Here is a 17,788-nt window from a genome sequence, read left to right as displayed (position 1 = left end):
TATATATATATATATATACACACACACACACAACAGATTTTAAAAATCACTAGTGCCCTCTAGAGGTTAATCTGCTGAACTGCACTAGTGAGATGAACAATGGTGGATTGACAATGGCTGCCATCTGGCTGACCTGATGGTGAGCCAACTGGTTCCCCACTTTCAGAATTGGAGTGCTGAAAGAAATGAAACGGGCCAGTTGGTCACGATGATACATGAATAAAAATGGGTTGAGCGGATGGATGGTGCATCCAGTGACCTTTGGAGTTTTAGTTGTGTAGGAAATGCTGATCTCTTAAAGGTTTACTTTAGCTGCATTCATCGTGAAACTTGCTAATTAGCACATTATTAGGAAAGGCGATTTGCAAAAATTAATTAAAAAAAGCCTAACACTCACTTCTTCTCTAGGTGAAGCTGGATCACGAATGATTCGCGCAAACATAGACGCATTTATGTAGATCGGGGGCGCATTCCTTTCAAAAACAAACACAATCCACTGCATCTTCAGCAGCTCAGATGTCGGGAGTAAATGACGACTGCTATGTTCATTATTACATCCAACAACAGAACACCTCAAATGCTTGTTAGGAGTCATTCTTGTCTACATCTGCTCCAGCGGTGAAACAATGGCGGACTGATGACAGCTCACTCAGGGCGGGTCTAAGGTAAGACACCAGTCCAGTCTGTGCTGAAACGCTACGGTCAATCAAACTATCGTGGGAGGGGCCTGTCTGTGTGACGTCACACAGACAGGCATCTGAGATCGGCTCGATTTGAGAAAGGGGTAAAGATTTTAGTAGATTAACAAAAAACCACTGGGTGGATTTTTATCATTTTACGGTGGTTGTGTACACACACTGCCAACACACATTTCAGTTCAAACAACTTGTAAACATGCATGTAGCATTATATGACCCCTTTAACATGGATAGAGAGAGAAGCAAGGTGAAAAAGAGAAGCTTCACTTGATTCACAGGGTCCCTACACAGTGTTCATAGCTCCCTATACACTGATCAGGATATCAAATTCACTTTACTTGAAAGTGTCATGCTCAAAGGCTGAAATTATTTGACCGAAAATACAGTAAAAACAGTAATATTTTGAAATATTTTTACAATTTAAAGTAATAGTTTTCTATTTTAATATATTTTAAAATGTATTTCTGTGATGGCAAAGCTGAATTTTCAGCAGCCATTACTCCAGTCTTCAGTGTCACATGATCCTTCAGAAATCACTCTAATGCTGTTAAATTTTTTATTTTTATAATTTATAACAATAAATATTATTAAAAAATACACACATGTAAATATACAAAAACGTATTACATTTTATAAAATGTATAAATATCAAATTTTTTTTAAAAGCCTACTTCTTCATCCCTTGTATTCACGTCCACTTTCTTGGAGCTGATGGCCTTGCTGACGTGTTCGATGTTGTTCTCTCTGCAATAGTCGAAAATATTTTTGTCCTCTTCCCTAAAGTCAAACACAACATAGGAAAATGCTCAGAAAGAGTGTAAAGCAATGATCACACCAAACCTTTGACGAAATTTCATAGAAATCAATTAAAGATCAACTGAAATAGCATTAAATCATAGTAGGGAAATTAAGAAACATCGTCTAATCTTAAATATTACATAACCAGGGTCAGTGCTGTCGCTAGAAATTCTGGGCCTAGTAAATGTGAATTGCTGAGTGATCACCCAAGAAGGAAGATAATGCCAAGCTAAACAGATGTGAACGGGTGCCGCAAAAATCATGTTACTGGCAGGCGTCTCATGGTCACATGCCATCTACCTCTGTGTATGTGCATTCTCAGGAGCCTGGCGCTAACCACAGCAGTTTTAATTATTTTCCGCTCTAATCATCTTGTGGCATTTGGGCCAAGCCAGGCATGGCAGAGCGAGACATCGAGAGAGAGAAAGAAAAGGGTTATAGGGGATGAGGTACAGTTGGTTGGAGAAATCTCATTAAGAGATTTACCCCTGCCCCTTTTGCCCATGGAGGATGGCAGATTAATTGCATTTGGAGCACTATTGTGTGGCCGCCCCTCACTCTCATTACAGGGGCAGGGCAGATGAGACTGGCAGCGGATGGGACCTCTGTGCCTGAGAGATACAGGAAATAGACAGATTGGCCAACCTAAAATGAACTGATTTGAAAAGTATATGTGAGACAGAAAAAATGCTTGAAGATCCATGTTATGCCAAGCATTGAGAGCCTCTTGCTTAAATGTCATATACCTCAAAAATATTAATTTTCATATTCAGAACAAAATATCAATAAATCTACAGAACGTACAATTTCTTTCAGTAAGACATAAACATTTATAGCAGTTTCCACAAGTATGGTACAAAAAATGGCCTTGAATTAAAAAAAATAAAAAAATCTAAACGAAAGTTAAAAAGGCAAATTTGATCAAATTGACAAATCTGAATGGGAAAAAAAACTACTAGAATGGGTAACCGGGTTGTAAATTTGGTGTAAATTTGGTTGTTTTCAAAATTAAAGTTAAATATGCAAAAATGTATAAAATTAAAAATAAAGCTAGAATTAAAATTTTGAATTAATTAAATTAAGCTAATTTTTAACACATGAATTTAACCATCAGATTATGTCACAAATGTAACAAGCTATTTTTTTTGTTTAAAACTACTGCTTAAAGGTGCAGTAAGCGATTTCTGAGAAATGCTGTTGATATTTGAATTCACCAAAATAAACACGCCTCTACCCAAAAGAATCACACCGCTATCTTGCCTCCGCCCCCGAATTTCTGAACATGCTATTGCATGCGCGATTTCTAATTCGCTTTACAGCACGATTTTCCACTCCCCCAACCTCCCGCAGTATGCTATCCGAACCAATCAGAATGCAGCACGCCTAAATGGAGCACTACATGGCTAAATGGGCATACAAACGGAACGCCAGGTTCACACACTCTGTCTGTGGTGCGTATTTTTTCCACGCCCATGTTAACGGATCATATTTTTGTTATAAGAAAAAAGTTATTAAACCTGTTATACTGTATTATGACAGCACTTTTTTTTAAACTAAATTTCAATATCGCGATAATACCATATACCGTGATAAAAGCATTAGCAATTAATCGCAACATGAGAATTTGATACCGGCATATCCCTACACATACTGTATACGCACTGCAGACGGAGTATGTGTGAACTTGGCGCAACAAATCTAGTTCAACATCTGAGGCAATGCCACAAAGAGCTCTATGACCAATGCATGGCAAAAAAAAATCCCTGGACACGGGATTTTTTTTTTTCCTGTCATATATGTCTATTCTAGAGACATTTTGTTACACCTTTACTTAGTGATTATTTTGCCTTATGTCTGTTCTAGAGACATGTTACAGCTTTTTGATAAAGCTCTAATTGGTTTTCATTTGGAAATATGTTTCAAATTCACACTGAATGCATTAATGACTGTAAAGCATGTCTGTGTGTGTCAAAATCGTGATTAAAATCGAAATTGCAAAATTGATCAAAGAAATCGCTATATTTTTATTTGTCCATATCACACAGCCCTACTTTCAACAGCATTTCTCAGAAATCGCTTACTGCACCTTTAAAGCTACTGTTCATGCTTACGTCTTACATTTCTATTTTGACAATCAGAATCATATTATTTCATTTATTGTATTCATGAAGGTCAAGACTTCTGCTTACATCATACATTTATATAATAAAATAGTTTATCTAACAAATCTAATAGTTATAACGACAAATTAAAAAACAAATTTGTGCTTTAAAAAAAGCAATTGTACACAAAGTGCACAGTTATCATGGAAAGTGGCTTATGCCTATATATGTGTGCAGTAAACCTGATCTTATCTCACTTGTAGTAAATAAGGCTGAATATGTGAGCGTGTGGTCTTCTTACCGTGACGCAGTGTGTCTGTGCCATGTGGGCATAATTCGTCTCCCGGGGCAACTAATCAATAAAACTGCTCATTCGTCAGACTGATGCTGGCCTGTGCTCCTAAAGCCCGAGTACACACAGGCACACGCTTACACCTGATTAATGGCCCACTGATAAACGACATGGCATCAGCGATGCCGCTGAGCATGTTGGGAAGGTCACTGGCTACTCTGTCATTCCGCACAGTTTGATCAACATTTTCTGATTAGTGAGAGACCAAACAAAAGATCTGTGTTGATGTTTTCACACATAGACTCAAATGCAGATTATCGAGGTGAATCTGTGTAAATCTTCAAATATTAAAAAACAGATATTACAATATTATAAACAATTCTTCAGTACACAGCATGAGTCCTTCATGCTCACCAGGCCATGTTAAAGAGATAATAAAAAGTAATTGACTTCCACTGTATTTCTGTACATACAATGGAAATCAGTGGGAACCGAAACCAGTGGTTACCAACATTCTTCAAAATATCATCTTTTATATTCCAAAGAAGAAAGTAAGTAAGTTTGGAACAACAATGGGGTGAGGAAATGATGACAGAATTTTCATTTTGGGGTGAACTATCCCTTTAACACCATCAATCAGTGACGGGCAGAGCTGACATATACACACGGACAGACGCCACATCTCGACCAAAACACACTGCCCTCCAAAATAGGCCGATATTCTGAAACTGACACCTCTGCTCCCATCAATCAGATCAGATCAATCCGATTCATCTCTCTCCAAGGCATCCTCACAGAACAACTCATCTATCATGCATTCTTTGGAGGAGAAAGCTTCCTTATTCACAACTCCTTCAGAAGCACAGGATTATGCAACTTGGCCAGTTGTTTCCCAAGTGAGTTTAAAGGGGTCATATGATGCTTTTTTAAAGATCATTATTTTGTGTATTTGGTGTAACAGAATATGTTGACATGCTTTAATGTTAAAAAAACACATTATTTGAACATTAATAACGCGCACACACACACACACACGATGCGCAAAACTCCGCATTTGAAAAGTCCGCGTGAACCGGAAGTTGCTGCCGACTTTATTTCAGTGTAGTGACATATTTCCAACTGAAACGGAATACTGAATAGAGGGCATGGTTTTATGTTTGCGCTCCTCCTCTCTGTCTCTCACTCATAGCAGTCTAACGGTTGGGAGGGTGTGTTTAAGCATATACTGCCCAAGCCGTCAAACTGACGTCATCAGAAAAGGAATGCCATTCTAGAGAGAAAGTAAATGTTTAGGTTTTGATTAAAGATTACAAAGACAAACAATTTTTTTTCAGCGGATTAACTTGCACGGATTAATTGTTTACATCAAGACTAGCAATGTGCGCTAGTAAAGTAAATAAAGTCAATTTTGATTTCATGTGGACTTTAAGCAAAAAAAAAAACGAGAGATGGCCTTGGAGTTACAGGTCGTCTGGTGTAGCAATCGGGCAATGCAGAAGTCATTATGACTCTCTAATCAAATGCTAACGAGAGGTTTGAATATGCTGGAGGCCTCTCAATCACCGAGCTTAGAAATTGGAAAGCAGCGAAGCAGTCTGCATGGCAGTCTGATTGGGTCACGCCCGAAATGGGCCGCTCAGCGAGCGACAAATGGGAGGAGAGGAGGGGGAATGAGATGTTAATTGCTTTGGTTTTCCGTCCCCAATGAATGACTCACATTCTCCTGGGACACGTCAGCTTGGGGAATGAACCCCTGTTGCATTGATACTTCCATATAGTTCTTTCATCCATCCATGCCTGGATCCATTTTACATTCTTATCATCGATATAATCATAAAAAAAGTAATTAAACTCCACTGATTCTTGAGGCCTCTTCACCCCCCATGCATGCATACTAATATTGTTAATTTAAGAGGTAAAACCATGTGAATGCAGCCCTTAATTTGTCTTGTTAAAGGGTAGAAGCAACGGGGCATGAGGTATCTATGTGTTCCATGATCAAGAAAATGATTTATGCCTCACTGATGCAAGAGTGATCACTGCAAATTATGATAAAATACTCGTATTCATAAGCAGGATTTGTTACCTTATCTTTTCCTCTTGGTATAGAGAGCTAACCGCTGGCCCGCCAAATCCAGTTCGCATCTCTCCTCCCCTTCGCTCTGACGACTGAAAGAAAGACACAAGTATTATGTCTGGCACCAACAAAAAAAGGGAACTTTTTATAATGCTCATTTATGAAGCCTAGAGATCCATTTAAAGGTTTTAAAGGAATAGTTAGCACAAAAATGTATATTTGTTAGAAATGTACTGACCCTCAAGCCAGCCAAGATGTAGATTAGTTTGTTTCTTCATCGGAACAGATTTGGAGAAATGTATCATTATATCACTTGCTCTCCAATGGATCCTCTGCATTGAATGGGTGCCGTCAGAATGAGAGTCCAAACAGCTGATAAAAACAACACAATAATCCACAAGTAATCCACACGCAGGGAAAAACTGCGTGTTTGTAAGAAACAAAACTATCATTAAGGCGAATATCCTGATTCAGACAACTTTTTCACTAGAGAAAGCAATATTATGGATAGAGGACTATTTTAACCAGAAGCAACGGATTGAAAGAAGAAAGTCATATACACCTAGGATGGCTTGAGGGTGAGTAAATCATGGGGTAATTTTTTTTTTTGGTGAACTATCCCTTTAATGATGTATTTGTTTATAACAAACACAGAGCTTTTCACATCACAAGCCATTAACTGATGATCTGGAGTCATGTAGATTAATTGTGGATTATTGTGATGCTGTCTATCAGCTGTTTGGATCCATTTGGATCCATTGGTAAGCAAGTGATGTAATGTTAAATTTCTCCAAACCTATTGCGATAAACAAACTCATCTACATCTTGGATGGCCTGAGGGTGAGTACATTTTCAGCAAATTTCAAATTTTGTGTGAACCATTCCTTTAAACAATGTAAAAAAAAATACACCTGGCGAACAAACAGGACATGAAAGTTTATGAAAACAAAATAACACAGTAGCCCAAAGGAGCCACTCTCAGAAACAGTTTAGGTTAGAAGAGAAAGGTACCATACACCTCCATCAACCTCAAACATGACAGAACACTTGTAGGATGCTGCACACGTTACTAAACTTGTGCTAGACAGGTTTTGTATTTTTGACGTTGTTATATTCACTTTTCATCCTTTTTCAGTCAGAACATCATTTGGCAACAGCAAGAGAGAGCGCACAAAAGACTCTTGGTATTCAACCACTGGTGAAACCCACTGAGGAATGGATTAATATTGCATTGTGCAGCCAGCCAGCTCTATAATACAGCAATTTTAATTCAATGACATAAAAATATTACAGTTTTGAGCAGAAAAGTGCTGCATCTGCACTTCTGCTTGAGTAGCAGGATTGTATTAAAATACCGTCAATTTGTGCACTTTTCTTTTGTTCCTCCACAGCAGGTGCACGGAACAACAGAAGTGCACAGGAGGTCATGAATAAGCTATTGTCTCTCCTCCCTCCCTGGCTCTCTCTCTATCTCGTAATGGAGCTTCCTGCCCTCTTTTAACACGCTAACACAATCAGTTCATTCTGTAAGGTGGGGAATTTGTTTATGTGCTTTTGTGCCCGTCTGGATGGCAGTCAGATTGCGTTACCTGCAGTAGTATCAGTGAAGGGGATGTGTCTGCTCTGACATGGGGATTATGGGTAAAAAGCAATAAGGCATAAGGAAGATAGATATGAAGAGAATAAAAAAAGCAAAAGAGAAAGAAAGAGAATAAAGCTAGAGAAAAGTAGAGATAAAGGAAAAGAGTTTGAGTTAAACTTGACTCATATATTTGATATATAGATGGAGTTGGTCTGTATAAATTAATGTTTTCCCCTCTTTTATTGCACAGACAGTAGAGAGTGACAGGAAAATTATTGGAGAGAGAAAACGGTAATAAATTGCAAACGGTAATAAACACATTGAATGCTGGACTTAAACCCGCAACACCCACTTAAGCAACATGACTCAACAGAGCATATGCAGATGTGAACCACTCAGCAGGAGTGGATAGCAGCAACATAAACTTTTGCTTAAACATGACTGCATAATAATTTCAGAGGAATTATATAATGTGCATGAATCATCTACAGATCCAATAGAAAAGACACAGAAATGTAGCAACTCAATTTCTGATATAATTTGAGCATTATTCTTAGCACCTTGGTAAAAACAATGGGATATTTGAGAAGGATGCACAAACAGAACAACTGCACAATCAGAGACTGCCCTCTTCTGGACATGTTATTCAGTAACATTGCAGCACAATGCCTATAGTTTTACCAAAAGGCAGATCCACTTACAATAAGTATAGTTTAATTGCATGAAAAACATGCTAATTAGTGCTATGCTTCATCTGAGAGCAAAAAAAAAAGTGAATCTCCAAGTTAAGAAGTGAAAATCTCTGCAGAACAGCACAATGCAGATCTGTTTTCCATAATTTGTCAGGGTGGACTGGAACTTGTGGGATATCAAAACATCAGTACATCAAACTATTTAATAGCAAAAGAGCCAGAAGAATCTTGTTTTCCATCCCCTCATGCAATTGCCCCTACAGTAGGTTTAATCTTTACCTTCTGGCTGCCTTCTGGATCCAGGGCACATACACAGGACACATACTCCTGCATGGCCTGCTCCGCACTCATGTCCCCCAGCTGTTTCCATGCTGACCTGTGAATAAGAAGCACTCTGTTGGACTTTAAAGACTCTAAAGATTTGGAAAATTCAAGACTTATCAAGAAATGCACGGCTTGTTAAGACACTTACCATTTTCTCTGACCCTCGAAATCGAAGAAACCAGGTTTTGGTGTATTGCACTTTCCAACTTTGACCTGTCAAACATACGCTTTTAGTTTACTTAATAATATCAAATGCTCAAATAATGTAATTTTTTTTAGATAGTACTGATGTCAAATATTTTAGACTCCAAATCTATTTGGATATTATATTTTATTCATAGGTGGAGTACGTCTTTATAAATTACTTATAATGAATTTATTGGGGTTTTTTTTCTTCTTTTATTACACAGACAGTAGAGAGTGACAGCAAATTTAATGGAGAGAGAAAAAGGTAATAAATTGCGGACATGTTGCAGACTGGCCGTAAACATACATCAATCACATAAGCACCACTTCTCAACTAATATATTCAATGTTTACTTAATAATAATTACTGTCAAATGCCCAAATAACTGGTTTCAGTGCCAGATGTTTTATACTCCAGAACCAACAGGCACCTTCATCTGTCAGAAATACATACCCTTTACCAAACCTTACCATGGCAACCATATAATTTGTATCAACACTTTTACTACAGTTACTGTTAGTGCATTAAAAAACTGGGGGAACTTTATATTAGCCACCACTTTAAAAAAATAAATAATTTTATAAATAAAAACAAATAAAATGCCAAACAATCTCGCTTCGTATCGTCTTTGCAGGAGATGTCATGTTAATGTATTATGATTTTACAGTATCATCAACTAAGGCTGGGTTTACCTGCTTGAACCTGGCGTACAGATACAGCAGCTGCTCTCTACTGGCTGTCTGGACGAGATCTCTGACCCGGTCCGCTGCCGCTTCAAATTCATTCTCTAGATCGACTCCTTCTAATCGAAGCGCTGCGTCCCCAGCACTACAATCAAATTTCCCTAAACCGAAATCTGAATCCGAATCGGATCCTCCGCCGAGCGGCTCTCCGGTGTCAGGCCGCGCTGGATCAGTACCGGAGCCCGTCGCTGAGTCTGGGGAGGAGGACGGAGATCTAGACGCCATTGAAGATAATGAAGATACCTTATAGGGGTAATCAACAGTATCTTTGCTTTAATTATTATTAATTAATCTTAAAAACAGCGCAGACAGTTGACTGCTACAGTACGTTATCCGTAATCCGATTCAGTCGGACTTGTTTTGAGAATTGGTCCGTGAATGGTACGTCACAATAAAAGGCACGAGTGCGTCCCGCGACCGCTGGTAAAATTTCCAACGGTTTTTAGGTCCTACCAGTTTTTCAGTAGACGCGTGATCTGTGAAGTGGACTACTGCGACCATGCTAGAACTTTTAGATGTATTGGGGGGCGGTTTCCCAGACCGAGATGAAGCCTAGTTCTAAACTAAAATGGCCCTTTAAACCAGATTAACAGAAATCTGCTTTCTCTGTCATGGTTTTAAATAGTCCTAGGTTTAGTCTAGTCCAGAATTTAATAGCCTGATTTCCTGAAGGAAGACTAGAGCTACTTCAGGACTAAATCGAGGCTTACATTAAACCTACCAGGAGGCAGGTTTAACTTCAGATTAACGTTATGTTTCACACACACACACACACACACACACACACACACACACACACACATGTCTGGTCAGCTATCCTTGTGGGGACATTCTATAGGCGTAATGGTTTTTATACTGTACAGACCGTATATTCTATTGCCCTACACCAACCCTACCCCTAAACCTACCCCTCACAGGAAACTTTCTGCATTTTTAGATTTTCAAAAAACTTAATTCTGTATGATTTATAAGCTTTTGTACCCGTGGGGACCACAATTTAGGTCCCCACCGTGACACGAGTCCCCATGAGTCTGTGTGTAGTCAGGTTTAAGTCCCCACCAAAATCTGCACTTTGTTTTTACTAAACACACACACACACACACACACACACAAAACCCTAAACTTTCATTGAAGTAAAATGGTAGGGAAGGGAAATCTCATTATGAAAGAAATGTTTTTCTCTAATACACACTGACTACAATTAATGGCACCCTTTTATTCAAAACTTTTTGCAACCTCTTTTTGCCAAGAGAACAGCTCTGAGTCTTCACCTATAATGCCTGAAGAGTTTGGAGAACACCTGACTAGAGATCAGAGACCATTATTCTTTACAGTATCTCTCCAGATCCTTCAGTTTCCCAGCTTTAGGGTTCAGATCAGAGGACTGGGATGATCATGGCAGAAGCTTAATTTTGTGCTCAGTCAGTGGCCCATTTTTGTGTTGATTTTGATCATTGTCTTGATAGAAGATCCAAACAAGGCCCATTATAAGATTTCTAACAGAGGATACTGTTGGTATTTGCTAGAATCTATGATGCCATCTATCTGAACACGATGTCCAAGACCTCCGGCAGAAAAATAGGCCAACAATATTAAAGATCCAGCAGTATATTTCATTGTACACACTTTTTTTTTTATCCCTGTGTGCATCACCTTGAGTGTTTCCTGCAAAAAGAGCTATTTTTTTAGGTTCATCTGACCATAGAACCCAGTTCTGTTTGAAGTTCCAGTAGTCTGAATGTGCTGGAATTCGTTTTTTTCAAACCCTCCCAAACAACTTGTGGTGATGTAGGTGGTGTTTGATTATATATATATATATACACATTTTTTTTTTAGGCTTTCTGACCCCAAGACTCCTTGCAGAGTCTTTGGCCACTTAAACTATCCTCTTCACGTTGCATTGAGACAATACAGACACATTAGACAATATACTGTAGGTAGATTTGTAACAGATTTATAGATTTGTTTCCTGTTGATTGGAACTATTAATTATTGTCATAATGGTGGAAATGGACATTTTCAATGCTTTAGCTTTTTTTTAAAATGCTAATTCAGATTAGCACAGCTAGTTTTAAATGAGTTATTTTAGTTCAGGACTCCATAGTCCAGGAGTTAGTAATCTGTATTTAATCAGTGTTTCAGAAACCCATTTTGAACTATTCTAGATTAAGCCTACTCCAGACTTATTTTAAACCCTGTCTGGGAAACCGCCCCATTGTCTATTAAATCACTATTATTTTACTATAATATATTACACTATACAATCAATTATTGGCCATTGCAGTTTCACAAAGAATTGAAAACTTTGAAAGAATTTCAACTTACACACAGAAGAGACACAAAATGTAATTTACATTATAGATGGTTCGCAGCAAACCTTATTTTCTTGATATTAATGTAACCCTTAACAGGGATTTATGCGCAGATTTTTGCAATGAACACATTGTCCACAAGATGGCAAACAAATCACATTTTCATGAGCGAATCTCGATATTACGCCTCCACTGCCATCTCATTCCTGTTCAACTGCGTGCATTGTCCTTTTCTTATTTCCTTTCCTTTTCCCCCCATTCTTTCTGACTAAATTGATCAGATTTTATTACATATGTAATGTATAATTTGCTCAGAGTGATTAAACTTGATTCTTCCTTACATTTCCTTGCACATTTCTGGTTGGAGAAATGTTTTACTTGAACCTCCCTGTGTTGCCCAGAAGCTCTAAGTGCCACCCTGGCGTTCTCAAATATAACAACATAAAGTGGGAATGCAGGCCTCTTAATGGGCATAAATGTAGCAAAACGGTGCACACCGGTTTGAGCTTGAACTTGCCCCAGGTCTCAATGGCTTTGAGTCAGCAAGCAATATATCAGTTAAATGTAAGTAAGCAGATTCAACATAAACAAGAAAACATAGGGCCTATGTGTAGGCTATAAGTTATATAATTTTCGCGTATTTCTATTATGTCATAAGCAATATTGCATTAATATTAACATTAGATTATAACAAATAAAAACAACTAGTAATGTCTAACGATAAGTTTTGCAATATTTCATTTAACAAATCCAAGCACACAGAGCTTCCACAAAAAAGCTTGTCAACAGTTGCTAACGCAGGATTGGCTAATAAGGCTCGTAGGATGGGATTTAGCTAGATCAATTTGCAAATAAAATAAAATATTATAAAATTATATATATATATATATATATATATGATAAAAAATAAATCCCCCTAATTTTGAAACACTTTAGAAAAAACGAAATCCAATTTTCAAAGAAAAATTCATAGAAAATGTACATTAATAACAAAAAAAGTATAAAAAAGTAATATGTACTTTTATTTTTAAATATTAAGACAAAAAGCATGATAAGATTAATCACCAACAGTTTCTAAACGCACCTCACGGCGCGCTGTGACGCACATACGTCTTTCACCCAGTGCGCGCTGATGGCGGACAACAGCTACTTCACAAACGCCTAGACTAGAGAGTCCGGAGAGAGAAAGTCCCTCCCAGAGACGCCCGCACCGGGGCTGTAGCGCTGTCATTTAGGCACCTGTTTTGGGAAGTAGAAGGAGGGTACTTTTAGTCCCCTTTTGTTGCGGGTTTCACTTTGAGTGGGGTAATATGTTGGACCGAGGACTAGTGGACTCTGATACACCGGACAGGATTTAGACAGAGCGTAACGCAACGCCAACGCACGCGGCTCTGTAACTTAGTGACAGAAATAACAAAATCCCAAAAGAAGACGCTGCCCGACCAGAGGATATTATTATAGTCCTACTGTGGATATCTGCTCCGCCAGCATGAAGTTTGCGGAGCACCTGTCCGCCCATATTACTCCAGAATGGAGGAAACAATATATTCAATACGAGGTAAGGTATTTATTTATGAATTTTGCATGCTGCATGTAGCCCCTAGTTGCGTCGCAGAGATTGTGAAGCAACTCGGAGGTAATTGTGGTTGTGGAACAGGTTGTAATTGTGAATATTGTGGAAGCTACGAAAGATTGTTTACAGGCTTAAGTTAAATGATCTCTCTCTCTCTCTCTCTCCCTCTCTCTCTCTCGCTCTCTCTCTCTCTATATAAATATAAACGTATCAGACCTAAAGTGAAACAATAATGTGTCTGAAAAATAAATTGCTAAATGCACTTTTTTGTTGTTGTAATTTTTGCATTGAAGTACACTATATGATAGCCTACTACATAATATAGTATGCATCATATACATAATTTGTCTCTTTATGTTATTTGATATTAATGAGGGAACCATTGCCAGCTTTTACATTCAGGCATTTTTATTTATATTTAAAACCATTTATTGCTATTTCCCTTTTTAAAATTTCAGTTCATAGTGATTTTATTCTGGTTTCTTGACACTCTCACAAATCAGTGCATCTGGAGCATTGTCAAACACCTGCCTGCATATTTGGGACAAAGAAGGAGAAATTGCCTTAAAAATGTCTGTTATATATTCTGTTTTAAACAGAATTGTAAAGTTATATTAAGTGAACTCACCTAAATTCTTTCTTAAGTTTTCTTTTTTGGGATTAAGCCAGAAAGGCCATTTGATGTAATTTGTTTGCTCGCCCACTTTATGTCTGTGGCAATTAATTTACTGAGTGTAGGAGTTTAATTTATTTCTGCAGAAAAAGTCTTTCTTTTTTTCTTTTGAATTACATTTTAGAATGTAGCTTGATACAACAGCATATTATATGTACAATAATCATGATTTATGATTGTTGTACTCTTATTAAATATATAATATAGCATGAAAAAAATATATATCATGAAAGGTATTTATACATAATTTCCTCTATATAAGGTAGGTTTAAAATGCACTTCCTTTTCTTCATTTATGAAAGGTTTAACACCGCTGCAGTCCATGGTTTCCTAGGTTTTCAACCACCATTAGTTTTATGAATTATGAACAAAGGAAAGAGCTCTGAGAGATTCATGGTATATCCATCACTAAATATATCATGCCCCAATATCAAGCCTCTGCTTCAGTAGAATCTAATTCCACTTAAAATAAAACATAATTAGGACAAACATCAATTACATTTAAGACATTTAAGAATTACTTGTTGAGAAATTATTATTATTAATATTATTATTAATGAGTGTCGTGTAATATTTTATATATCTTATGCTGTTTTTGTTGACATCTGAACAGTGGATGGATAAATGTTGTACTGGTCATTCTAACTGTTGGTTAATGAATAATTTCACGCATGATTTTAATCTGATGTTGGTTTATTTATTGTTTCTGTGCTGTGGAATTATTGACTGCACCCTTAGACAATAAATCAGTGCTATTTGTTGTGTGATGGTGGATGGTCAGAGCTTCAGCATCCGTCTTGGCGCAAAGGAGGAAAAATCCTTTGTCTGGAGCAGTGAATCCGTAATCAGACGCAGAACCCAGACAAACATGAACTGTTGGAAAAACTGCAAACAAAACACATTTATCCATGAAATTTGCAGTGATTGTCTGTTAAGAATCATTCTAGTAATTTTTTGTTCTTACATAGTTTGGCAGATTGAATAGTCTTTGACCATTTAATCAAAAATAGATGCATCTGTTGCAGATATTCTCAGGTGCTTTAGTGAATGCTGCCACTGTTGCATCTAAGATTGATTAATTCATCTCAGTTGTCTTCGGGTGGACTTTCATTGTCAAACCTCAGTTACTAGCCGCATGTACCAATTTGCATGTGCGAATGGACTGCAGTGAGATTCCAGCTTGATCTGTCAAGGACAAGACAAACATTTTTTTAATTTCTAATGATCGACCTGTCATTTGACACTACCAGAGAGTGTTATATGGATCTGTGAGCTGTATTGACACTGTTTACATGACAGATATATGATTAGCAATATCCTTTCCAGCACTGTACCGCCTTATCAATGAACTGTCTGGCTCTATTCTTTACATGCGGTGATAGATTGTGCAGAAATGGGAGTCTAGGCTCTGATTTTTTCTTGGCAAGATGAAGACAAACATCTTTTTTCAGCTACATTCAATATAAAAGGAGTGTATCCCAAAGAAAAGCAGAATTTATTAATGTTTGGTCATTGAAATCCCTCTGTGAGCAGTTAAGCCATGATTACTAGATGGACTCGTCTCTGCTCATCTATTGCTTTGCCGCCTGTGGCTAGCAGTGCAATAGAAAGTCAATGGGAAGCAGCACCACAGGCTCTACGCAATAAAACTCCATAAACTGTTTTTAGGAACCTAATAAAGAATGAACTTCTTAAAGGGGTCATAGGATGCCCATTTTCCACAAGTTGATATGATTCTTTGGGGTCTTAATGAAAAGTCTGTAACATAGTTTGGTTAAAATTTCTCAACGGTAGTGTAAAAAGCAAATTTTTTACCCTGTCAAAAACAGCTCTTTTCAGAGCATGCAGATTTGTAGCATTTTCCTTTAAATGTTAATGAGCTCTGCTGACCCCGCCCCTCTCTTCCGAGCTGCTCTCAGAGAGACTGTTTGCTTTAGCCGCATTCATCCTGAAACTTGCTAATTAGCACATTATTAGGAAAGGCGATTTGCAAAGATTCATTGCAAAACATTATACTCACTTCGTCTGTAGATGAGGCTGATTCGCGCGAACATAGACGCATTTAGGCAGATTGGGGGAGCATTCCCTTTGGAAACAAACAAAATCCACTGCGAGTTCAGCGGCTCAGATGTCAGGTGTAAATGATGACTGCTATGTTCATTATTACATCCAACAACAGAACACCTCAAATGCTTGTTAGGAGTCATTCTTGTCTACATCTGCTCTGGCGGCGAAACAATGGCGGACTGATGACAGCTCACTCAGGGCGGGTCTAAGGTAAGACACCAGTCCAGTCTGTGCTGAAACGCTACTGTCAATCAAACTATCGTGGGAGGGGCCTGTCTGTGTGACGTCACACAGACAGGCATCTGAGATCGGCTCGATTTGAGAAAGGGGAAAACATTTAACCAGATTTTTAAAAAAACACTGGGTGGATTTTTATCATTATAGGGTGGTTGTGTACACACACTGCCCACACACATTTCACTTCAAACAACTTGCAAAAGTGCATGTAGCATCCTATGACCCCTTTAAGAAAGTGACAAACTTCCTTATCCTTTCCTTAAGATTTTGAACAATGCAACATGTGTATTGTTACTGTACATCTTCAAAACGGATGACCTTGAAAATATTATGACATATTGAGTGATTTACATGCAAAGGTGGAAAGAAGATTGCAATAATAGAAGGGTGAAAGAAGGCTGATGACATGTTTAGTCTACCAGTTGATAAATTGACAAACTGATTGAGTGATAAATTAATGAGTTCTCACACTCCGGGCTGTGCATTTTAAGTAGCTGTAGTATCTTATTTGCCTTTAAGACTGACTAAGAAGGGAGAAAGTGAAAGTGAGAAAGATTTGTGTTTATGGAGGCGTTCAAACATTAACTCTGAACATCAGAGGAACATAATTATGATTGTCAATAGAAAAATCATAATATACAGTATATTTAGCAGTATCATGCTATAGCTGAAATGACTACATCAGGAGATTCATCTGACTAACGTCAATAATGATTAATGTAATGAGCGCATTCATTTCTGCTTAATTATAGAAAAGCAGTACCGCTCACCACCAGAGAAAATATGAGTGGTGGTGGATGTTCTATTCCAGTATATTTAACACATGTGAATGGTAAGGTGTTGTGGGTGGTTGCTAGGGTGTTGCTATGCATTTCCTAAGTGTTGTAGAAGTAGTTGGTTGCAAGGGGTTTCTGGGAGGTTGCTAGTGTGATTCTATGTGGTTGCTAAAGTGTTCTGAGTGGTTCTCAGTGTGTTTCTGTATGGTTGCTATGTTCTTCTTGGCAGTTTCTTAGGTGTTGCTGTGCAGTTGCTAAATATTCTGAGTGGTTCTTAGTGTTTTTTATGTGGTTGCTAGTCTGTTGTAGGCAGTTGCTATAAGGCATTGCTAGGAAATGTTAGGCTTTTGCAGACTGCAAAATGAGAAGAGTCCACCAAGTATTTGTGATCCCCAGGTAGGACTTGGATCCTTCCTTTAATGTACATCTGTGAGATTAATTTTGCCTATTTTATCGTTCTCTGGTGGAAAATGTTAGTCCAATCATATGAGGTATAATTCATGTGTGTAGCACAACGGTACAAGTCAGGCTTTGGGCCAAATTTGTAAACTTAAAGGATTTAGAATAAATCACTAAACCTAACCATGAGCAATAGTTCTATACTTGCCTTACCAACAATACATATACATATATATATATATACATATATATATAT

At 37.8% G+C, this 17,788-nt stretch overlaps 2 protein-coding genes across 6 annotated transcripts in view; one reads left to right on the top strand and one right to left on the bottom strand.

Moving 5' to 3' along the window:
• Positions 1 to 9,896, bottom strand: part of LOC107699308 (acyl-CoA-binding domain-containing protein 6-like) — a 34,753-nt gene extending 24,857 nt beyond the window's left edge. For all 5 annotated transcript variants that reach the window (XM_016500525.1, XM_016500533.1, XM_016500549.1 and 2 more), the window contains exons 1-5: positions 9,445 to 9,896; positions 8,714 to 8,778; positions 8,521 to 8,617; positions 5,977 to 6,059; positions 1,370 to 1,475 (exon numbers count right to left, since the gene is read on the bottom strand). In XM_016500525.1, coding sequence (XP_016356011.1) covers positions 1,370 to 1,475; positions 5,977 to 6,059; positions 8,521 to 8,617; positions 8,714 to 8,778; positions 9,445 to 9,720 — 627 coding nt within the window. In that variant the 5' untranslated portion in view covers positions 9,721 to 9,896. The remainder of the gene's footprint in view (positions 1 to 1,369; positions 1,476 to 5,976; positions 6,060 to 8,520; positions 8,618 to 8,713; positions 8,779 to 9,444) is intronic.
• A 3,036-nt stretch (positions 9,897 to 12,932) lies between these two features.
• Positions 12,933 to 17,788, top strand: part of LOC107699288 (xenotropic and polytropic retrovirus receptor 1 homolog) — an 86,893-nt gene continuing 82,037 nt past the window's right edge. Inside the window, exon 1 of the mRNA XM_016500502.1 lies at positions 12,933 to 13,365. Coding sequence (XP_016355988.1) covers positions 13,297 to 13,365 — 69 coding nt within the window. The 5' untranslated portion in view covers positions 12,933 to 13,296. The remainder of the gene's footprint in view (positions 13,366 to 17,788) is intronic.

The sequence above is a fragment of the Sinocyclocheilus anshuiensis genome, unplaced genomic scaffold (genome assembly GCF_001515605.1).
Source record: "Sinocyclocheilus anshuiensis isolate Anshui unplaced genomic scaffold, SAMN03320099.WGS_v1.1 scaffold477, whole genome shotgun sequence".
Classification (NCBI taxonomy): domain Eukaryota; kingdom Metazoa; phylum Chordata; class Actinopteri; order Cypriniformes; family Cyprinidae; genus Sinocyclocheilus; species Sinocyclocheilus anshuiensis.
This window is presented reverse-complemented; position numbering and strand designations above follow the sequence as displayed.